Source organism: Neltuma alba, unplaced genomic scaffold (genome assembly GCF_004799145.2).
Source record: "Neltuma alba isolate B1F8T4 unplaced genomic scaffold, ASM479914v2 tig00000993_pilon, whole genome shotgun sequence".
NCBI lineage: Eukaryota > Viridiplantae > Streptophyta > Magnoliopsida > Fabales > Fabaceae > Neltuma > Neltuma alba.
In genome coordinates, this window is record NW_021632286.1 from 16740 (window position 1) to 42723 (window position 25984).

Sequence of the window (25984 nt, forward strand, 5' to 3'; positions counted from 1 at the left end):
AGAATGTATGGGAATAAAATTAAAAAAAACTCATTAAATGCTTAGACAAAAGTGAATGTTATCTTATAAAAAAACTAAGAGCCTGTTTTGTTCAGTCCCATTGCAGGCCTGCGATAGTAATAGGGATTGCATTACCAAGAGAATGATGTTTGGTTGCTTTTTAGTATGGTAATAAAATTTACCATGGTAATGATGATTACCAAAAATTTGGTAATATCCATTCACACCTCCCCCCTTATGAATACTCGTTATCACCCCATTACATGTATTGAAAAGTCTTATTTGCCCATCATATCCAATGTAAAAAGACACAAAATACCCTCAATCCCTCCCCCTCATCTTCTGTCTCTTGGACTTCTTCTGAAGCCTCTGTTCCACTCACTTCCATTGTCACCTGCGTCATCTTCAATGCCCCACCACCTCCTTCCTTTGCCTCCACCATCTTCTTCAACGTCGACGAAGCCTATTCCTTCAATATTGGCAAAACTTTATTTCCCAATCATGATTCCTTCTCACAGTCGCACTTCATAGCTTTCACCTAAGACATTTGATCTCAAAACAAAGTAATTGAAAAATAATGTACAAAGAGAAGGACCAATAGTTTTGATTTTCCCAAAAACCCAAAAAATTAATTCCAGATTTGTATTGTTAGTTTTGATTTGTCATTCTATGTTTTAGTTAGTTAGTTCCAAAAAAATGGTTCCAAATCTGTATAATTTGTGGTTAGACTTATGATTCATGAATTTTTATCGTATATTGAAATCAATGTCATGGCTTGTTTCTATTTTCATTTTATCTGTTGCTGTTGAAGAAATACAAAAGTATAAGGCAAACATGTTTTTTTTTGTTGTTGGATGAGGATATTTTGGTCTTTTTATTTGTAAACATTTTTAATTTATCATAAAAATTAATTTTTCTTTTACACATATCCAATGTCATACCAAACATTCTGATGGTAATAAAAATTGTATTACATCTTATAACATTGCATGGTAGAGGATATATGCAACTGAACCAAACAGGCTTTAAACCTCTATAACAAAGTTTAACTTATATTTTGAACAGGAGGGAGTACCAAAGACAAGAAAATGGTCACTGTTAAGTCATGCCGGGATAGATCATCTGCAATATGGATTTGCCCCGGGCAGGGACGGAACTGGGTTTGGCCCATAAGCTCATTGGCCCAAAGCCCAGTTCAGGAGCCCACAAAGCTAATAATAATTATAATCATAATCGGGATTATAGTTAGTGAACTCCACCAATAATGGGATAAGATCCTCCAGGTGTGTGCATGCCCACGTAGCACTTTCCAATTATTGGATGGTTAGTGGCGGGGCTCCCAAAATTTGTCTCTTTCCGAGACATCATCATCATAGACATCAATACTCGCACCCGTTCTTCATAACTACGTATCGTACAGATATTTCCTTCTCACTCTCGTATTCCCCGTCCCCCCAAGGCTCTCTCTTTTCTGAAATCACCGTTATCAACCCCATCTATCTCCTCAGGCACAACAATTCCTACAGAACCACCATATGCACACAACTTCAGTTATCAGCTCTGCTATTACAGGCAACCATTTGACCACTTCTACGGCTTTGGCTTCCACAAACAATAACAATTAACCACTAACTCTCGAACAAGTCAATGAGTTTAAAAGAGGAACAAGGATCAATTATTGAAGCTGAGGAGTCTGCCAAACATTAAGATCTAAGGAGCTGGCCAGCACATCATTCAACATCATTAGAATTATATACGAACACACCATATGCTAATGCTAAGCGTTAAGACACGACTTCAATGAAGACACGACCCAGAATCTTGATTTGGTGCTGTGTTCAACAGCCCCAAAGCCAATGTGATTCCAATAAGCTGCTTGTGATTGATCAGGTAGCGTTATCAATTACTCTGCCATGACCTTCTCCGGGGTCGCTCTGTTTCTGCATCCCTGTCATGGTAGAGAAGCAGCTCTGAGATCTGCCCAGTGGCCGACACGTCATCCCTTCGTTCCTAGGACTTTCCAAACTCCGCAACATCAGCTGCTTCATCGCCTTAATCAAATCCTCGGTGGGATTGTTGGGAGGGCTCGTTGCTGTGAACTGTTGCCGGAACTTCTTGTGACTCTTCATTGCTTCGTCCGTAGTAATGTCTCTCTCCGACCTCTGTTTCTCGTCCTTCACTGCCTCTGCACAGAGCCCGCAAATCCAGCGACCTTGGTATTTCTCTCGTACACGACCAACGTACGACACTGTCCCCTCCTCCATCAATTCGCAGCAATAGCATTTTACTTGTACTGTTTCTGCCTTCATCGTCCGTGCTTGTGTTTCTGGTTGCTTATCAATGCCTGACGCTGAATTCGTTTCCTTCAAAATTCTACCTGTCATGATGTCCTTTCTGATGCACAAAAAAACCAGCATCTTAAAATTTCAAGATAAAATTTTGGCTGTGTCATGGAAAACAGAGATACAGAACTTGCTCGAGGGATTTTGTCTTAATCCTTTTACCTTATGCTGAAATCACCTTATACATGAACAATAGAATAAGATTCCAAGATCCGTTTTAAAAAAATACCGAAAGTATCCAAAACAGATGCGAGATAATATGTGATTTTGGGAAGAAAAGAATTATCGCTCCTTTTCCCACTTGATCTCTTCAACTTTTTCGCTCCCGAGAAACAGAACTTCAAACGGCATACAGTTCATTTCAGAGCCTGGATTGGCTCTCCGATCCTTCTCTAAAAGCGAATTATTTTCAAATACACTGAATCTCTGTGTGTGAATCTGATTCTCTTATACCTTCCCCTGTTTCAGTAGATGTGTAGAATGAAGAGTCGTGCACATATATATAGGAGAGGGATCTTTGATCGTCGTGTTATTTATGATGGTTTGATGTGAGGGATGCAATAGTTTTCAAGACAAGTAGTTTTACTGCGAGAGAAGATTTTTGCAGTTCTGGATCAGACACAATTCACAGTGTAGATTACTCTTTGAGCAGCAACATATCGTGGATAACTGAGCTAATGTGGTTTATATATTTATATATTGACATAGAAGTAATATTAAGAAAAGACAGCAAGGAAACACAAACTAATTTCTTTCACCAATAGATTACCTATCTTTTCTGGCTTTCTTTATAATATTATAAAAGAATGTAAAAATCAAATTGAAATTGAAATCTATTCTCAACGTCGTCGTCAATAATATTATTAACTGTTTCGGTACAATGTACGATACTTGTGAAAATTAATCAATCTGCCAGCTGGTGGAGCAACCTTTCCCTTTCGGGGATGGTGCACATGCACATGTAGGTGAGTGTGACAATTTGGGGCCCTTGTGGTATACCCACCTCCTGTAAGAGCATTTGGTTATCCGCACAATGTGTTGTGTTTGTTTGTTTGAAGGTTTGATTGACATGCCTTGTAAATAGCTTTTGAACCATTTTATGAAGTATGAGATAATTATATATGAGGAGCATTTTATCTAAACCTACGTAAACATGTTTATATACAAAGCTCATCGATCATGGATCAAGGATCAAAATAAGCCATGAGTCCCAAAGGGGTTGGAAAATGAGGTCAAATTATGCGAAACTGTGGCACACACGAAGACAAGGGGATGAGCGTTCACTGGTCAGCCGAGGTAGTAAACGTTGTTACGGCAAGTAAACCCGGCAGCCTAGCTTTCCAATCATGATCGGACAAAGAACGTGGCTATCAGCATTAGGGGATATCTACGAACTGCATAGTTTATTGGTATTTCATACTCTTCCGCAATCACTCCCCACCCCAGAATCCCAATCTTATCATCTAATTCTATCAAAACTGGAAGGGAACCGTGCATTGTATAAAAAGGTTAAAAAAGCAAGTCGCGTTATTCATAATCAGATAGCTTGAATAGGATCAGCTAATTGGAAATTTTTGGCTCGTAAACGGGTAAACACACACATATATACATATATAGGTCCTTCTCTTCGTGGCTTACGCACTCCTGCAGGGGCTTCTCTTTGGGGCCTGAGGCTGGTAAGATTGGGCCCAGATACTTGTTGGCCGGCAGCAAATCTTCCGATCTGGAGCCATGCATTGATTGGTCCAGGGAAGAGTGTTGCGTACGAGTTGATTGGTATTTGTCATTGTCAGAAAACAGAAATGTTGAATTCACATATCCTGTCGTCCCTAAAATACATTTTCCCCATCGCTATCCACAATTTGAAGAAAGCTTGTGCATGTATTTACGGATGACTGCCTAATAAAAGTCACGTGTCAAAAGTGAAATTTTTATTTAAAATACTGTTGAGTACTAAATGTGTACCTCTTTCAGTGGATATTTAAATTTTAGTTCACTGCATTATAGAGACTAGTCTCTTCTATGAGATCCTACAATGTGAGAGGTCTTTTTTTTTTTTTTTGGCTAAACATAGGTATCCTTCCGTTGGAGACAATCCTATTTGAGGCATTGTTGAGTACTAAATGTGAGCACTTCTCCTAATAGAAATTCAAACCTTGATTCGTCATGTTGTGAGGGACTAGTTCCTTCTGTTAGACTCAATTCTTATAATATGAGAGGTTCTTGTTGAGAATATTAGTAGCATGATTGGGCCAGCCCAAAATGCGTGGCAAGGCCCATATGAATTTCCTCAAATAGACAGAGCTTAGCGTGTCCTAGCGTCTGACATGAGCGATGCAACGAACTCATTATGATCCACACTGAATCAAAGAAGTTTTAAATTCCACGTGTTGAGACAAGACGGACTGTTGAATGCTGTCTCAGGTGAGCCACTTCCATCGTCATCGCCATTGCCACGGACACCTCCAAGTTGCTGCTGCAAAAGCGTCTAATCTGGGCATACCGAAATCAAAACAGTGCTCAGATCGTGTCTCAATCGATAATCTCATCACATTGCATTGCAAGTGCCGATCATACGTACCCTTTGGCACGTCTATCAGGTGTTTGATATAACGCCTAAAAGAGACTTTGTTTAAAATACCTGCAACGCCATCCACCTGTGCATATGCGAATTTTGAATATGTGTGTATGTGTGTGTGTATATTCAGCCTTATTTGTTAATTTGTTTTCTTGACTATCTGAGAATAAAATGTCTTGAATGACTGGGGAAACAGTTTCATGGCATATATGCGCTTATATATATATATATATATATATATATATATATTTATTAGTTGTGAAACCTTGGTTTCTTTTGTTGAGACGACAGGTGATAAACCTATATTTTTACTATGATATTTTATATCTTTTAAGGGGTTTTTATCAACTAAAATGAGCTAAATTGCAGTTGTTATGATTAATTTAAATTGGAGATCGATTTTATTAAATAGAGCAAAAAGAGGTAATTTTGTCATATTTTTATGTTTATTCTTAAATCTTTTTTTCGTTACAGAATTTTTAGGTGGTTGGGTCTCAGGGCTCACCAGGATGAACCAGGACATGCCTCAAAGCTCAGAGAGTGTTTACAGAAGTACTTACAAATCATCCACCAACAAGGTCCTCACATCAGCAACGGGATTTGAACTCACAACCTTGTGGATTATGAGCCGACACTTTACCAAATGGACTAACTCTTGTTGGTTTAAATCATTTATTTTGGGGCTTTGTGATATTACCTATTGTTAAATAATTTTGTAGGCCCAAATAGAATTTGAGTGTTGAAAAAAAACAAAGTCATGATCTCAAGCCCAATGCACACCGTCTCAATCATTAGAAAGGCTAGGGCAATTTAGATTAAAAAAAAAATGGGACGAGGAAGCCAGCGGGGGTGTGCCGCCAATCACACACAAATTTGATCTTTCTTTTTCGGCCAAGGACAGACTTCATGGAGGAACCAGGGAATCTTCATTTTTCGACTCCATCTCCCCTTCACATTGGCGACTTTTAATCTCTTCCATTCTTTCATATCACGACGCCACCTGCATCTCTCCTCACCACACCGTCGGCTTCACTGTTCCTCTGGTTCGCTGGTGGAAATATTCCATAAGAGACCTCTCAAGCTTTCTTCATGGCTACTGAATCTTTAAAGCTCGTTATGAGTGGATTCAAAGCAATGAGTGGCTGAATTTCACTGTGTTCCTTGGGACTGAATATAATGGCTTGAGCTTTTGGAGCTACAAAAAGGAGTTCAACTCTAATTCTTAGTTTAAACTATTTAATTGATGATTTCTGGTTTGAAATTTGTTATATTTGGTTTAGAACTAGGAATTACTAGTTGTAATTCTTTGTTTGGATTGGATCTGCTTGAGATTTGGATTGGTAATTATAAGTTGAGTATTTGATTTATAAATATATTAATGTTTATGCCTTCGTTAATTTATTGTTAATATAATTTTTATGCATGTTGTGCAGAGATTATGCTTGAAATGATTTTAACAAGTAATTAATGTTCTAGTTGAGCATTAATTTAAAAAGAATAACTTTTCTAAACCAATTCTAATCACTTGAGTTACTCTCATATTATTGAACAAGTTAGAATAGTCAATGGTTCATTTCCAAAAAGCATATCATCATTGAATTCCTTAAAATCCAAATTAATATTTTCATTTCTCATTTTATTAAAAGCCCAAAAAATATATAGTAATTAGGATTTATCTAATCTGTATTGTTTACAAAATAGTTTTATTAAAGAAAATCAATTTCAAAACCCTTTCAATCTTTTTGGTACTTAATTTAGCTTAGGTTTCCAAATAAAAAGTTCCATGAGAGAGATAGTCTGGATTGTATATCATATTGTATTTATATTCAGTTTTATCTTGATTTAATCCTAAGATGACTAAGAGGTTATGAATCAACAAGCACAGCTTAAGCTGGCATTTACAGCCTTCATTCTGACCTTTTTTATTTCACTCATACGCTCAAATACCATTGGACTTTTTTTTTAATTAAGCTCACATTTTAATTAAAAAAAATATGGTGGACTAGTTGTTACATTTTTTCCTTACCTTTGTAAATGTGTTTTTAGATGGTTTAAAGATATAATCTTGGTGAGATCTTTCTGGTCAAAAAAAAAAATCTTGGTGAGATCTGGTGTTAGAACATCCGATGTTAACATTTTATATAAGTGCTTTGATTTATACAAAGACATCATTATACATAAGAGATGCTTCTCTTCATTTTGAAAAATTTTCTCAAATACCTGACGTTAACGATTACTGTGGCCTTCGGTTAATTTGTCGAATCTAGGATCCCTATTCAATAGCTGAAATAAAGCATCTGGCGTTAAAAGGATTTGATGGTCATTGTTACAAAGCAAGACGCTGCGGATTATATAGTTCTCAAAGGATTGAAGGAAATTAGTAGGTTGGATTAGAATTTATGATATACATACAGCTGAGGACAATATAACTACTCTAAGAAGATAGAATAATTTTAGAATATTAATTGATTTTAATTTATGCAAACTAGTTTATAAAAGAGTAATATTGACCTCGACGGGGGTAAAAGAAGGGGAAAACGTTGAAATTGAAGAGGTCAGAGCCAGGGAAAAGGTCAGCGGGAGATAGGACATGTGATGTTGCGACCAAATATAAAGCTAAAGAGGCGGCGGGTGTGAACGCAGGATGATGTCGATGATGATGCAAGGAGTGACGTCATGATGTAAGGGGGTGGCAAGTAAACATATTCTAATCCTCATTTGACTAATTCTGGATTCCCCTCTCGTCCGCCTCCGCTGTTCGCTTTGAGCAGTGGGCTCTCAAGTCTCACCTGACTAGGAACACCAAGTTAACTTCAGCAGCTACCCACCCTACCTAAATTAATGTTGTCTAAAATTAAGATTTATTACTAAATTAACATCGTTCTGTTTTAGAAAACCACGTTGTATTTCGTCCTAATTTCTCAACTGAGACACGAGAATTATGGGGTTTTATCGAATAACTTCGTATAAATCAATTAAAGATATTTTGGTCGGAGGATATAGGGTGTGTTTGGATAGAAACCAAACTATGGTTTCAGAAGTGCTTTTACGGATTACAAAGTAAATATGTGGAGGAGATTATCTCGTTTTGCGGAAAAGTGCTTCTGAAACCACGGTTTTGGGATACCCAAACAGGCCCATAATAAAGGAACTTACCGAAGTTACGTTTGGTTTGAGGTAAAGAGCTAGAAATTAAAGGAGAGGAAAAGAAAGTGGACGGTGAAAAAACATGGAATTAAAATCTCTCCCTCTTGCATTCCACGGAAAAGCAATTTCGCTAAATTTCATTCCATCTCGCAAGTGAAACTGATGGGATGACACTGTATACTCAGGAATCTGCACCAAGAAGTCCATCATACCCCTGATCCATTCATAAAATCATCACTAATATTTCTCTGGTTTATGTACTTATGTTTGTAAGGAGATATTGTGCAATGGACTGATGATGTTTTATGCTTTGTTCAATACATTATCAGGTATTGGGTGTCAACTGCCATACTAAAAAAAATATTTGGATAGAAACCAAATCATGGTTTTAAAAGTAATTTCACGAAATAAAAAATAAATATATGAATGGGTTTATCTTGATTTATGGAGAAGTGTTTTTAAAAAGCACTTCTTATAACATCTTAACAACCCCTAAAAATAGCTCGTAAACAAATATAATTACTGCTGAGGATTACGAAGTCACCATGATGTAAAGTTACCAGTATTCTGAATAGAGATATTTTTAGTTCAGTAAAAAATATTACTGATCACACATACGTAGCCAGGGGCGCTTGAGTTTTTTTGTATCAGTTATTTTACATTCAACTTCTATCTCCATCATAAAATATTCCATTTTCTTGATGCCAAGCATATAATATTACCTCTATTTCTTAATATTTCTTAATAGTTAATACTACCTCCGTTTTTTAATATAAAATCTTGTTTGACTTTTATTTTGATCCTAAATATAAGATCCTAATCTACTTTGTCTCTCATATTTATTTATTTTTTCTCAAAATAATCTTTCTAATAATGATAGTTTTAACCAATAAACTTGATTAGTAGGGATATTTTAGAAAATACAATACCTATTTATTATAACTAAATAATTTAATTTATTTTCTTAATCTACTTAAATTAGTCAACCAGCTCTTATATTTATAACCGAAGATAGTATAAGATTTAATTTGTAGTTAGGTCTTATATTAAGAATCAGTATATCTTTTGGTATGGTTATTGTCATTCCATTGTTCCTTCTTTCTTTCCCTTTTTCATTCCTTTGAAAAATTTCCCGACAGACCAATAATGTTAGCCTCGGAAGTAATAATTTGCAACTTCTTTTAGTTTGAATCCCTGTAGTCCTGTGCGTGTAACTCATACAGTAGTTAATTTGACTATGAAGGCAGTCGCAATTAGAAAGCTTCAAGATCACGTCGCTTCTTGTTTTCACTTCTTATTAACTTCTTGGTTTCTTTTTCAACAAATTAACCATAGATACTCAAGTTAGTAATGTGGCTGACGGCTTGGCCCAGTGAATTACCAGTGCACGAAATCTAACCAAACAGCATTATCCGAAAACAAAAGCAAATTATAGAACTATGTTTTTGACACGCAAATTCAAGGACAGCACGGCTTTGAAATTTAATTTATTATGGGCAAAAATGGACAGCTTTGAAATTTAGAAATGTGCAAAGCAAGCTTAGTGTTGGGTTTTGACAAATGTATTGCAACATTTTAGCAAGGCTTTGAATACGAAACAAACGAGTGAATTATGGTCTTCTTATAATGTGTCACACGTTCATGAACAGTAATATTTATAATTAGTCTTCTTAAAATGTGTAACACAAGTTCTCATTCCTTCTATACAAATCAATCAATGAAATTTATATGCTCCCATGCATCGTTTTATCGTGGTTATATAGCTAGTACAGCGTGCTTGACTACAATAATTAGCTTAGTTATATTATTTAGTTTACCGAGCTACATGGTTAGTAACGATCAAGTATACACTATTAATTCAGTTGGTTATTTATGAAATTGAATTCAATTCAATAATCAAAATAAAAGTACATAACTAATGAAGAAAAATGGAAAAGTTCATAATGTACTTGTATGCCGATCCAGTTTTAAAAGGGAAAAATATCAATCTTGAGCACGACAAATTGGAAAAAGGTCTTCCATTAAAAATTTTATTGGTAAGAAAATTATAATAAATTTTTATATACAAAAAATAACAGTAGTTTAAAATTTTTCATGCGCGTGCATGGAAAAGTATCAGTATTCTAATTTAGATAATTTTCACGAATAAATTTAACGGGAGACTTTTCTTCAATTTTTCCTTTTAAGCTTTGGTCAAATACATAGAAAATAACTAAATTACTGCTGGGGACAACAACATCATTGATTTCGCCCCCATGGACAACGCTAAGACCCAATATTTACACATTTCACTTTGCTGAATATTCCTATGCATAAAATATATATATCAGTTCTAATGAATGAGGTTTCATATTATTATATATAATCTTATCGGGTCTAATGTTAATTAGTATAAGCCATTTGGCACGCATTTATAGAGACTTTATATTAACAAAATATAAAAAATGCATATAGTCATCTAACTTTAATTTACATAAATTTTTAATTTGAAACCTTTACCTTTATAAATTATATTTATTTCAAAAATATTAACACACTAATTTAAAATGTTGAAAAATATAAATTAATTAAACTTAGTATAACAACACTTAAAAATGGTTTATCAACACTTAAAATTATAATATCATTAATTTCTTTTAATAAAGCTAACCATGCTAAGGTTAGAAGAGTAAAACTTTATGTAAAATTAGATGATTAATAACTAAATTGATTCAATTTAAGGGAAAAATCCGCCATGCCGCCACTTTATTCGTCACAAAACGAAAGCAGCCCTTGAAAGACTTACAATTTCAGAACAAATTCATCAGTTTCAGAAAACTCATAGGGTTTGGCCAAAAAAAAAACAAAAGAAAAGAAAACCTATAGGGATAATGTGATAGCCTTGTTTTAGCCAAGGCGAAAGAATTAATCAAAGAGCTGGGGAGATGCATGGAGAAAATTAAATTCGTGAGGCAAACACCAAAATAACCAGCAGAAATCATAAATCAATGTGGAAAATCCAAGCCCGCACTTAATGGAAACCAAACAATGTAATGAGCTGGGCAAAAGAACCATGAAGTGAAAATTCAATATATAATCTTGATAATCTCACGGCCTTAATTTGAGGAAGAGATTGCCACTTAATTATCCCTCCACATGGAGATCAGTGAATTAATTTCAGAAAAAGACTGATGGTGCTTATCTATTCTCATCTGTAGTACTTTGTGACACATCTAATTTGGTGATTGGAAGGTAAATACCAGAGTACTGTCTCCATCTTAATTAAAGACAGACTTTCATATTTATGCCTTTTTCTTTGATTTGGAGACAAATTCAATTGATATCTTGTTTGACATAAATTTGGTTTAAGGCGATTCCGTTCTTGGTTTTTTATTTCTCTTTTGTGTTTTATTGGCCAAAACAGAAGAGGGCAACGGCAGTCGGAGCAATAGCTAGAAACCCTAGAGCGCAATCAAGAAAAATGTCTCCATCGTATGCTAGTATATAAGCGTAGCATCCCCAGTGCAGTAAAATAGATTAATTACTGAGTAATACTAGGATTTGGGGGGGGGGGGGGAAGGTCAAACAGAAAATGGAAAATGATAAGAGTCATAAACCAACTAGCAAAGGAAGATCCCAGTCCAATAACAAGTAAAAAAATAGCTAAAATAGTATTTTAAATTCACCATTATTATTCATGCAGACCACAATACAAGATGCATATAGAACTGAATACTTTGCGATGCTTGCGTGCCTAGCTAGGGTTATTCTTCTGCAATCAACAGACGTCTTCGGTTGTGCAATATATGTGTATCATCATCGGTCGATCAGGAGATCACACTAGTGATCAATCGGAGAGAAATAATAAGGCTCAAAAGGGACTTAATTATTCGGAAGAAAGAAGCTTGATGTATATAATACTTGATCGAGAGCATATAATTTCACATAAGTATACAGGTGATTCTTCTATCGAAACCATACAACAGTACAATATTGATCGAAAAGAAGAGAGGGGAGGGGGTGACTGACGATAATAAAGTACTGATGATGATTTTAAAAAAAGTAGAAATTAAGACGGCACGAAAAAAGGCCCCTTTCCATTTGTTTTGATCTAGATTATTATGGGCACGCGTTATGAAGAAACAACCAAAAAAACAGTGACCCGCACGCACGCCCTGTGGCAACTAATGACTAAAGAGGATTGTCCAACAAATTGGAGAGACACATGAGAGAGCGATAGTCATTTAGGGTTCAAAAGTTCCAAAGGAACAATGATTGTTGGGAAAAAGCGTCATCACATTCCATTGCGTCCCCATTGTCACTAACATGATCGATGATCAATGGAGGTGGTGATGTGGGAAATAACAACTCACCAGAGTGCATCTTGTCGAATCCAGAGTAGAAACCATTACAATTGGCGGAGCCTGTCTCATCCAGTGACTTCAAAAACGACCAATCGTTAATGCCCCTTGTGTCCCCGAACCCGTTGTCCACCTCCACAGGATCGCCACTCTCAGTGACCCCATCAGATTCACAGGAGGAAGGAGCCGCTACTTCCGAAGATTGCTGAACCATTGGTGGCTCCTGCTGGTACTCGTTGGCAAACCTAGCAGCAAGCTCCTGGATTTCTTGAGCAGAACGAGATTGGTGATGGTCGCCGGAGACACTGATCTCCAGCTCCAAAGGCGTGTCCGGGAAATTGAAATTGGCGTGACGACCGCGCAGGCAGTACAGGGCGGCGTCGAAGGCTCGAGCTGCCCTCTCCGGTGAGTCATAGGAGCCCAGCCAAATGCGCTCGCGGCTGTTGGGAAGCCTGATCTCAGACACCCATTTGCCCCATTTTCGCTTTCTGACGCCTTTGTACTTACTGGATGAGCAAGAGTCGATAGTACTTCTCGGAGTGTGGTCGGAATCATTAGGTATTGTGGAAGCCATGGGAGGCCCGGGGTATATTGATTTGGATTTGATATGTGAAATTGACGGCTGTAGAGAGAGGGCAGTATATATATATATATATAGAGGGTGAAGAGGGCGGAGGTGTAAGATTTTGAAGGAGAGGAGGGTCTTAAAGCTACAAGCGCGTTGATCGGGAGGAGCGTAGAAGGAGTGGACACGTGGGCGGTCAGTGGGGGTGAGGGTATGGGACGCGGTGGGGACAGGAGGGAAAGAGAACGTGCGGAAATGGAGGAGGGACGATGTTGACAATTGAGGTGGTGTCTGGATGTTGGTGGACCTCACAGGTCGTTTGCCCTGCGATTCGTAATAATTGGATGACGTCATCATCCTCGACTTCGCCTTTCACCCCGCCCGGGGGTTTTGTTGTGGGGGGGGGGGGGGGAATTCTCGTGGTTTTTATCTGGTTACAACATACTTAAATTTCCATGGGGTTGGGTAGATGATGATCCTTACTTACTGTTTAGTTTAGCTTAAAAAAATAATTTTATATTTTGTTCGACAGAAATCTTATATGCATACATATATGTATTATGGCTATTTCGTAAATTGCAAAATTAGTTTTTCATTGCTAATATGCTATTACTAATAATTGTAATGCTTGAAACACAGGGACAAATAAATCGATACCTATTATTACAAGTAAGAAAATCGAGTGATTTAATATTAACTAATTACCATTTTTGTATCAGAGAAGTTCCCTGGTGGTCTGACGACGTCCAAGAATGATGGTCGGTTCGAAACACATTCAGGACACCCAACTAACAAACCCATAGTTAGGTACGTTTGAATACTCCCTTCATTTTTTTTCAATAAAATAAAATTGCAGTTTGTTTGATTTCTAATTTGATTTAAATATAATATTTTAATTTATTTTTCTATCATATTTAAATATTTTTATCAAAATAATCTTTGTAGTAATTACACGTGTTAAAAGTTTTATCAAATAATAGTTCTAACTAATATACATGATTTGCAAAAATATTGTGGGAAGGATAATATTACCTTCGGTCCTTAATATAAGAGATGATTGACTAATTTGAGTATATTAAGAATATTAGTTAAGTTAGTTATTTATAATAAATAGGTGTTATTTTTCCTAAAATATTCTTACTAACCAAGTGTATACTAAAACTATTACTATTACAAGGACTGTCTTAAAAAAATAAATAAATATGAGAGACAAAATGGGTTATGGTCTTATATTTAGAACCAAAATAAAAGTTAAACAGGTTCTTATATTAAAAAATCGTAGGTAGTACCTATTTATTACAAATAACTAACTTAACAAACTTTCTTAATCTACTCAAATTAATCAACTAGCTCTTATATTAAGGACCTAAGGTAGTATATGTATAATATTTTTTACCAGATATATACAACAGTTTGAGAAATCCTTTAAAAAGACACCTAAATAACCCAAAATTTTATTTGGGTAATTAAATTTGTCGAAATCTTAATAAATTCACATAACTTAAAGAGGAATTTTAAAATTTTAGAAAATAACAACAATACCCTTTTTACTGGAAACCTAGATATGAGGATTTTCTATCATTTTTTCATTGCATAAGAATTCTTAATAAGAGAAATTTAGTTTCTACCATTGCAAAGTCAAAAAATCAATCAAAAAGGGAACAATAAGTTAGTTTTTGCATGAATCTTCCTCCCTTAATCATGTAAGTATGTTATAGAGATAGAAAGTTATTAGCTTATAATTAAAATGTGTTAACTACAAAATGAAACATGTTAATTTTCAAGATTGCATTGTGATAAGATTTTATTAAAAAACTTACTGTAAGTGTGTTATAAAAATAAAAAGTTGTGAATTTGGAATTAAAACATATTAATTATGAAATAGAACATGTTAATTTTTAAAAGTTATATTGTTATCAAGTTTTATTCAAAGACTTGTTGTAAGTATTATGGAGACATAAAATTGTAAATTTAAAATTGAAATGTGATAATTGTAAAATAAATATGTTAATTTTTAATGTTGTATTATGATCAAGTTTTATTCAAATACTTGTTACAATTGTGTTTTGGAAACATACAACAACAACAAGCCTTATCTTATTAGGTGGGGTTGGCTACATGAATTGCATGATGTCATTGTGCTCTATAAACAACTAAGTCTTGTTTTGGAGACATAAAGCTATTAATTTAGAATGGGAACTTGTTAACTGCATAATTGAACTTATTAATTTTTTAGACTTTGTTGTGGTTAAGTTTTGTTTATTGTTGATTTAGAATTAAAACATGTTAACTATAAAATGTGTTAACTTATAATTCTCTTTTGGTTTGTAATGAAAGAGAGTATTTGAGTCATTTTATAAAATTTTAAAATCCCTTTTTAAGTTATATGATTTGGTTAGGAGTTTGACAAATTTAATGACTCAAATAAGACTTTGGTGGGTTACTCCTTAATAGTTTTCGCCTCTACCCTCAATTAATATTCATGTTTTTCTCTTCATTTTATTCCGATACGGGCAAGGTCTTTTTATTCAGAAAGAATCGTATAAATTGCTTTATATATATGAATACTAAACCCCTCAAATTTTACCTCTTGTGATTAAAAGCGGGAGGAGTATGTCGGCTAAAATCTTTCATGAAGTTTTTTCCAATATTGGGGGAAAAGAAAATAAAAGAAAAAGATAGAATGGCAAGATATCCCTGACATACGTCATCATTTGTCAATGGTATGATACAGAGGTTTAACTTGCATAGGTTCTTATTACAAATATGTTTTCAGCATTTCCATGCGTATCTTAAAAAAAATTGTGATATGGTTAAAGTTGTAGAAAAAAATACAAAAATTTCACTTTCACCCTGAAGAAGAAACTAAAACTAATTAATCGTTATATTAGATAATCATTATATTAGATAATTTTATATAATACCTTATAATTTGTATAAAAATTCCTTTTAAAAGGAACCTTATATAGATGACTGAAAGGAGTAAATAATTTTCAATACAATCTCGAGTTTTAAATAATTTTATTTAATTGCACAATTATGTAAAATTATTTAAATAATCCCTAAACTTTAGGAGAATTTCTTTAGTTTTTTTTTTAAGAAAACAATTCCCATCAAATTAACCAAGCTTCAGTGCCTTTTAAGATTCAAAAGAGCTTAAGTTTAGTTACTTCGCAATTTTTTAATCACTGTAATTTGATAATCACCATTTAAATTTAGACGCAAGAAACCATCTACGCAAGCCAAGTCCAATACCAGCTAGGATAATTTATCATTTACGGTTATACTAATAATATGTGTACAATTTTTTTTAATTTACTGATTAAAGCATGCGCAGTGACGTAATGGACATGGGTTAATACATTCGATCATGCCTCGTATGCTCACTGATCTACTTAATTTATAACAATTACATTTGGTTATTTTCTTCTTGGAACAACCACTTACACGGTTTGACCATAATTATTTATTTGTTTTTACCTTTGATTAATATGAAACACAAGTTTGCCCCGCCTGCCCTTGGTTAGAAAAAAAAAAGAAAGAGATGCCAACCCTTAGCGGACAAAGCAATAAGACCTATATAATTACCAGTCAAAGATATTTGTTCATACGTGAATGTGTGTGTTATTTTCTACCCAAATCTGAACTGAGGTTCAAAATTTTTTTGCTCATGCATGTTATATATAATTAAGTTATATTGATGAATAGCTGTACTTATTACACATATACACGCAGATATACTTTACATTCTTGATTACCAAATGAACTATTGATCTTTGTTTTATTATGCATAAATTTAATTGGTATACTCTCATGCTCCTATATATAAAACCTATTTTATAATTAATTTACATTATAAAATAAGTCTTATATTTAGGTCCGGGATAGTAACATATATAGTATAAAAATTTGCCCTGTTTACAAGTTGACAAAGACTCATTTCCGTCTCCACACAAATTGGGGGGGGGGTTCTAGGTTTTTGTTAATATTTTGTTCCCCCATACATCCTTATTATTTGTGCTGGGAATGATGAATGAGCACCAAGTCTACTTAGAAGGTGTTTAGAACACCCTAAAAAACAATTTTTAACAAATCGAGATAACTTCCTTCATATATTTACTTTATACACCGTAAAATAACTTTTAAAACCATTGTTTGATTTCCATTCAAACAACCCTTTACAAATGATTAACATGTCAGAATCGGAGGTAGTTTGGGAAAGCTTTAAAAATATTGTTATCTTTTTATATATTTATTTCATATAATGCAAAATCAATTTTTCACGACTAATTCAAGCAAGCACCAATTGTTTATTGTTTAATATTCTTAACATGTGCTCGAAAAAAGATATAATTAAAATATGCTCGATATTTCGCTATCCACTTGAAATAATATGATTGAATCTGTTTTTTATTTTCCTGCAAAAGGCAAGGGAGATCACTTAATGACATACATATAGTATATATTTTGTAAGCAAAAACTGTATAGGATACCTGGGGGCGGGAATGTGAGAAGCGTGTTAGATGGGAATGGTTCAGATTTTTTTTAATATTTTCAAATATTATAAATTTTTTAAATCAATTAAATTAAATTTTTTATAGATTAAATTCAAGTTGTTCCCTATTTTCATAAAGATATATAATTAAATTAACTTAGTCCTTACAGGTTATTAACACAAACAACTCGGTCCTGTTAAATTATAAAATCCAATCCTTATAATTTCTTAATTAAACAAACTATAAGGATTATTAAATTATAACAAATTAAACTTTAGAGACCGAATCAAAAGGTTAAAAAAAAATCAAAGACTCAAAGTTACACTTTCTACCACATACGCGCACACACAATTAAGGAGCAGAAAGTCTTTGAAAATTACAAGAACAAGTAAATCATTGGAGGCATTAAAGTTATCGGGTCCTTTTTGATGAGGTCAAAGAAAGGGAAAAAATGGAGGCGAGGCCGATGGGATATATAGGATCCATGTGAATTGAGAGCTTTATATTTTTCCCCACACAAATTCTTTTCTTGAAATAAGAAAATACTAAATCTGCAGAAAATGAGGGGAAATTACAAGACGGTCCTCGGTACACATTAATAATTACCCGGCGTCCTAATCAAATCTTTTTTTTTTTTGGGACTCAATCCTAATCAAATCTAACAGCATAGAAGGTCACTGTCTGAAAAAGGAGTCAAATGGTCCATATATCTCTCTTTGGACCTTAACGCAATAGCCTCCCAATCCCAAACCCTTGCATCCCTGTCTATTCAGCTTTTCCATCGCCTAATGACCGCCGCATGCCTTTTCCTTTGACTGTTTCAGAACAACATAATTATAAATTATAATCCTCCGTCGCGCCGCTATTTCAACAGTTTCCCACTTATTTTTAAGTGAGTGTGTGTGTGTGTGTGTGTTAAGTATCTGGAGCCTGGAACAATATTAAAAACCGAGCGGAAATATTAAACCCATTGAAAATTATGTACGTTCACAAGTACTTTTGACCTGGACAAAACAGTGTTCGTCTCCCAAATCCCAGTGACACCAACATCGACATCCAAAAATCTACAGCGGGTAAGTGGCGGTCCAATCTGAACCTAACTAACTCACCAAGCATCTCATGGAGCTTTTATTTTCTTTCAGAGACAAGTGCAGAATGAAGCTCCTGAATGATATATGGCCAGAAATTGCAATAATAATATTCTGCACTCTATGAGTAGTGCAAATTTTTCAATGTTAGACGCACACTATCTTAACTGTCACTGTCGTTATATGCACGATTCAAGCTTTCAATTATTGTAGGGCGCAATACTTTACCAATGGTAATATGTGACTCCGAAAATTTCACGTTCAACAATTCAACAGTACATAAGTTACTAGCCATATTCGTGCTAGTGTGGTGGTAATATAATTTGTTTTCCTACCTTGCCATGCAAAGTGTTTGAGATGTTCGAACTTTGAAGGCATGCACATGTATAGAGACCCATGCATATGTGCGAGTGCGTGCCATTGGGTAAATTATCCTAACTAATAATATATACTGTGAGTGTGATGAGATGTAGATACTCTTGAAGAATTTATGGCAGTGTGTTTATAAATTAAAGCGGTCAGAAACGAAAAGGTGTTAACCTTTAATAACTGCTCATGATTGGAACTTTTACATACAACTTGTTGGAACTTGCTCCCTGTTCAATTACCCCACCTTGAATCTGGTGGCTATATATTTTAAAACTAAAAATAAGTAAAGATTTCAAAGCTGGGGCCAAGCACCCCCACCTTGCCCCCGCCCCCCAGAATCCGGCCTAAATGTTCACATGCTCATCAGTACTCTCTCGTGATCATGGATGTTCACCAGTCTCCATTAATTCTTTACTGTCACTGTATGAGGAAGCGGCTTTAATTTCTAAATCCATCTCACCAGCCATTACTATAATAATATAATATAGCTGTTTCCTTTCAAAAGAAAAGATACACGTCGTCTCTCATCGACTTTATGTATTATTAAGACTGGCAGTGTCTCTGGTTTGATATGTATATCTGCACTGTGCAACATGCTTTTCTTGTTTGTTTTACAATCTTTGTGCTTGGACATCTATCGGCTCGAGTATTCCATTTTCGTTGTTCCATATTGCACGAAGTTTATGATATTTTTTAAAAAAATTGATAAAAACGAGATCTTCTGTTTCATATGGGGAAAAAAAGAACGAGATGGATGCTTGTTTCCTGGATAAAAGCAGTATCTGTGGATCGACTACTTGGTTACAAATAAAAAAGGATAATAGAGACAATAGAGCAAAGTCAGGATCATGTGTTGCTTATCGATCAATAAATGGAAAAGTCCAACCTCTTGTTGTTGGTCTCACTTTGTGGCATTCAGCACTTGTTCATGGACGGAGAAAACAGTCAAGCACAACTGATGTATCTTTCCGTCCGAGACTTTTTCCTTTTGTTACCTACTGAATTCTGAATTGCTTTGGCCGCCTTATCTTTGACCCTCTCTTTTTCTAGTATGACCAGGGATCGCAGCTTATTCACATTTCACCACCACTCCATCAAATAAAAAATCACACATCTCTCTAGAGAACTCTACTCTTAATTCACCATTTATTGGCACATTTTTACACTTTCCGTCGGTTTTACCTTTTGAACACTCCAAAGTTCAAATTGACATACGAGGAGAAGTGATATACGTATCAATTTGTAATGAGAAGTTAGTTTTACTGAGTAATATATATACATGCAAGCATTGCTTTTTTAATTCGTTTAGCCCTCCATTTTTTATTTCCACATAAAATTTTCACCATTGATTTATCAATTAAAAATTATAAAATTTTGCAGCGTAATCATTTCTATTTAACACGTAGACCAAAGAGCTTGTCTAATCTTCCAAAATGCTCCTGTAGATTTGCCGCTCTTGTGAGGTGATGGGTCTTAGGTCTTACTCTTCAACATCCAAGTATTTTAATAAGGAGAACAATAAAATCCCACAGAAGAGAAATAATTACTAAAAAGTCTTAATAACAACTTCAACAGCCTATAATAATAAGTTTTATAGTGAGAACGACAACTTTTGTGACTTGTTTTTAAATTGTTTTCCTTACTTAGGACTTCATTGTAATTCTCCTTTTTAATAATTTCTAGTCATTTATCAATCACAAACATATGATTATTTATATTATCTAGTTGGGCTCCCGTAAAATGCATGGGACCTTGCTTATATTGTTTCGTAGATGTGCGTCTTCAGGCCATTTAGACAAGGTTGGGCAAATTGTATGTAATCATACTATAATTAAATATTAATATTATTAGGTTAACACAACTTTTAGTTCCTCAAATTTAAGTTCATTTAGTTTTAGTCCCTAAAATTTAAAAGCAATAATTTTGGTCCCTGAAAACCTTATTTGAGAGATAAAAAATTTTTAACGAACCAAAACAAAGTTAAATTTCAGAAACTAAAAAAAAATAATATTAGCCCTATATTATTTCATCCTAATTTATTTAAGACGAAAACGTATTAAATTTTTATAAAGCATGCATTATTAAAATTTGGACAATGTGGATTTTTTTTTTTGGTAATAAGACACTGTGGAATTAAATTCAAAGTGTTTGCACACCTTAGATAAGGATTACATATGGATAACTTAAAAATACGAGCACCCAATCAGGCGGGTTTTTAATCATCTAACTTGCTTACGTGGATGACCCAGCAAGGATTACTCTATTTTTGCATGGGTCTAACGAATTATTGCTTTCTCCTTTATATGATAAGAGCTCGAGGGAAGCTGCATCAAAAAAAAGATCACGCGAATAAAGAAGAAGACATGAATTCGACATGCAATATGTGAATTTAATATGGGAGAATTAAAATCAAATCCCACAAAAAAAAATAATTATTAAAATGTCCCACTAACAATCTGAGCGGCTTGTAATGATAAGTCATACAGTTAAGAATAACAACAATTAGGACTTGTTTTGTTTTTTTTTTCTTCCATGGGATTTGATTGTAATTCTCCCATTTAATATCATGTGCACCAATGAAAGTTGTGTATTATAATGTGATGAATCAATATTTAAATTCTTACTAGAAAAGATGCCTATATAAATTAGGATTTGAATCCTTATTGAGAGAATTAGCTAAGTGTTCACATTTAGCATATGACAATACGTCAAATATGATTACCCACCTGTGCCGAGCAAAAAAAATTGAGTGCATTTCAATCACAAGCGGGCTAACATTGACTAGGAGAATTATATTGAGATTTTTTTAATGTTTAACACTGTTTACTACTTAAATAACATAAATTTACGATTGAAACAACGGATACTTATCATTAATAGTCCGCATGAATAAAATATTTAGGAACTCAGTCTTAAGACATAATTCTTCCTTTTAATTACGAGATTAGAATCGAGATCAAAAAGAGCATGTATGATACCCATTTTGATCATATTCATAAGACCCTACTCATTGGACACAAAATTCTTAATCAAACATTCTTTTCAAATGAACTTAGTTTAAATAATGACTTTAGTTTTAAATGTGATTTTAAAAAACTGTAAAAATATTTTACATTGATTTTTTTTGTCCGAGTACATTGAATTAACTTTAACTGATTTCTTTAATCATATAAAAGTAATTAACATGTGGACTTATGAAAGGGAGGGAAGAAAGTGTAAATTAAAGTTTGTACAGGTTGGTGCCTTGCTCTTCATATCCTTTGAAAACTGAGCTAAAGTTTGTACAAATTGGTGCCTTGCTCTTCATATCCTTTGAAAACTGAGCTAGCATTATTGTTGATAGAATATGATTGGAAATGAGCATGCCAATGAATAGTTACTTTCACACGAAATACACTTCTATCCTTTGAAAGCAAATTAAAGCAAGTATGAAATGTCTTTCAAATAATTAACAGGTGTCCTTGTCATTTTGATCATCTATGTCATAGTTTAACAATATAAGTAGAGCCGGAAAAAATGAGCTAAACTTGTTAGACCGGCCAATCTAAACCCAAAAATTACAAGAACCGAACCTGTGATTTTGTCTCTCAAATTGAAAACAAGCATAAGAGTCAGCCCTAATAGGTTGAGAGTCTAAATGGGCCAACCTGTAAGGCCGAGTGCCAACCTATTTAGGTTTTTTTATTTAAAAAAATTATTTATATGATGTTAATATGATTTTTTTATATTATTAATGATATTTTAAATATTTAGTTGAATCTCATAAAATAGTTTGATTTATTTTATTTTAGATAATTATTTGTTTGATTGAAATTTAAAAAATAAGTTAATTTAGACGTTAAATAATAATTTTATTTATATTATATTTGTTAGTAGTTTAAACTATATATACTTGACAAAAGAGTATTTTTATACTCATGTAACTTGTTATTCTATAACTTGGATTAAAAATTTATGAGTTTCAACTTCTATGCATCTCAAATTAAAATAAAATAATAACTAGATTGCAAAACTTAAAAATAAATTTTATTTAAAGAAAAAAACCTTTGATGGAGGATGATTGTGGGGCTGGGCCGGTTTTCCCAGCACTAATCTATAAGTGAAGCTATCAAGGATGATTGTTAGTATCTGTGAGAAATTTGCAGGGGCCTGTCCGATTAAGTACATGATGTATATATTAAAAAACGCATGTATCTAGATCTACCTAATTATTGACCAAAAAAAAAAAGATCTACCTAATTAATATTGACTATTAATGGCACACTTATATGACTTTTTAGGAATGATAAATAAGTATCATCATGAATTGCTGCTTTCATATAAAATTAAGAGATAATCCAAGTTGAGTGTCAATAAATATTCTTTTTCTGAAACCTATACATCTCTATCAATCGGCCATTTAAATTTGAGGTCATGTCATCCACAGCCCTTTAAAAAATGGACCATCAAATGAAAGCAATGAGTGGTCCGATTTGAGAAAAATTGGTGCCCGTTTGGGTTGATCGAATACTGCTAGCTAGCTAGCAATTGTTAACATTGGTAGGCGCATTAGTGTTTTTAAAATCGAGTTGAATCCTTAACAGTTTAGCTGATAAGATCGATCAGGCAGAAGATAAAGAGTGATTCACGATTTAATTTGATAACTTACTGTAATTGAATTGAGCTAGGTCGAATAAATTCTTTAAACAACATATAAAAAATATTAATATATGTTTTATAATTTCGCTAATGCAAACGTTTCAAATGATATTCAAAATACATATATGATTTCTATCACTCCTCCTATTAAGATTTAATTAACTAATCTAAGAAAATTAAGAATATTATTTAAAGAAGTTAATATAATATATTTTTTTAAAATACCTTAAGCATATTTTTTAATTCTCTCCCTCTCTTTCTTACTTGATTATTGTTGGAAGAATATCAATATGGATAATTTGGAAAAAAATTGATAAACACGTTAAATAAATTTTACATATAAAACTAACATCAACTCCTTAATTAAGTGCTACAGTAAGGACATGAGGATTATATGAAACATGCATAGTTAAAGATTTTTATATCCCACGACAGATTCCTATAAATATAAGCTTCATGTCGAACTTGGGTTTGCTGTGAGAGCACGTTGCTTTAAGTCCTGACTCTTCAGTTTGGAAGTGGAAAAAAAATCATATAAATAAGTTGAATAGAATCCACAAAGTTCATCTTTTTTTTTTTCTTTTTCACAGGTTGCCTTTAAAAGTCTACAAAAGAAGAGATATTTCCTCCGTCGATGCATATGATTTAAGGAGTGTGGTCAACTACTGTTTATGATTTTGCGAACATTATTGTATATTCTCTAAGTTTATATACATCTTGATATATCAATATTTAAGAGTATTATTCAATCAATGTCCATATATAGGTAACAGGGTGTGTTAAGACGATTGTTTCTTGTTCCAATGCAGTGGTTATAAAATAATATATGGAGCTTAATTTATGTAAAGAATCCCAAAATTATTAAATCGACGACCTCTCACAGAAATAAAATAAATATTTATATTTAACGATGTACTACCTCCAATCCTTAATATAAAAACTCGTTTGACATTTAATTTGGTTGTAAATATAATATCCCAATTCACTTTGTCTTTCATATTTATCTACTTTTTTCCAAAATAGTACTTATAATGCTTGTATATGTTAAATGTTTCCATGCATGGAAGGGTAACTCTAATATACATTATTAGTAAAAGTATTTTAGGAAAAAAATAATACCTATTTATTACAAATAACTAACTTAACTAGCTTTTTTAATCTTTTCCAATTAAACTAACTCTTATATTAAAGACACGAGGTACTGTTATATTACGTGTGAACATAATTGCTGATAAGAGAGAGAAGGTGAAAAAGATAATTAATTTAGTAATGTTAAGAGATCACATATACGAAACCAGTTTCAATCCTCATCACCTTGAAGAGCACTCTAAGCTCATCAAATCTGGATCATCTATATCTGATTTGAACAGTTCAGATTTAAAATCTTTAATTAATTATTTTTAAATAGAAAAAACTATTTTTTTGAAAGAATGATAGTTGAGAGATTATCTTTTTTTTTTTAGATTCTATACATATTAAAATAATTATTCTTAATAAATTAAAAAAAATAAATATGAACCATCAAAATGAATATAAATGATTCAGATATGATGAGTTTAGGATGCTTATCAAAGTGATAAGTACTAAAACTAGTTTCTTACATATACACTGCATAAATATAAATGCCCCAGGCACGTAAGTTCCTCAACAGCATCATGGACGCTCAAAATTGAGTTTCCTTGTGTGCGGTAGGAATAACTGATACTTCTCCAATTCTAAATATAAAACTCATTTTGTAGTGTAAATCATACTATAAAATGAATCTTATATTTATTTGGGACCGGAGTAGTATATTATTTGAAGTTACAGAAATACCGTTAAAATGGGAGCATACATGGGCATGTTATATACAGGAAGTGTAAGTGAATTAATCTAGCTAGGTTGACATGTCATATGTATACCGACCACTTTAGAAAGAGAGTAAGAGGAAAAGTGCGGTTTTTTCTTACTAAAACCGCACACATTAATGTCCACATCTGGAAGATGATTACTGGATGGAAAACGGCGATGATTATCTATCTATACCCATCTATGAAAACTACCCCATTGGTTAGCAACAAGAGTCAAGTAACTGACTCAATCACCGACTTCCCTGCTCGTAGGTTGTAATTAATAAAACCTAAGTGGCTTGCCCAAAGCCTCGCGTGCTTTTATAATGGCAAGGTGACTTCACCATTGTTTTATTTTGAATGGGCAAAACACAGTACGGATCAACCGCATCCATCATCCCCATATGTGTGTATGGAATTCTCTTTTTAAAACCTTAAAACCTTCGAATTCTGTATACCTCCTCGTTTTGAATCACTCGCGGTTGACTCCTCATTTCTGGGAACACGATTTTCTTTCTTTCTTTCTTCTTTTCAAGAAAAATTAGGCTAGGAGCAGAACGTGCTGGGGAGGAAGTGCCCGTTGAGAATTAGA

The 25984-nt window shown here is 33.6% G+C and overlaps 1 protein-coding gene across 1 annotated transcript; it reads right to left on the bottom strand.

Annotated features, from left to right (window-relative positions):
- Positions 1-1603: 1603 nt before the first annotated feature.
- LOC114749671 (uncharacterized) lies at positions 1604-3024 on the bottom strand. The gene is made up of 2 exons (XM_028938214.1): positions 2505-3024; positions 1604-2394 (listed from the first exon to the last, which is right to left on the bottom strand). The coding sequence occupies exon 2, from the start codon at positions 2382-2384 to the stop codon at positions 1887-1889; it is 498 nt and encodes a 165-aa protein (XP_028794047.1). The 5' UTR covers positions 2385-2394; positions 2505-3024; the 3' UTR covers positions 1604-1886.
- Positions 3025-25984: the final 22960 nt, after the last annotated feature.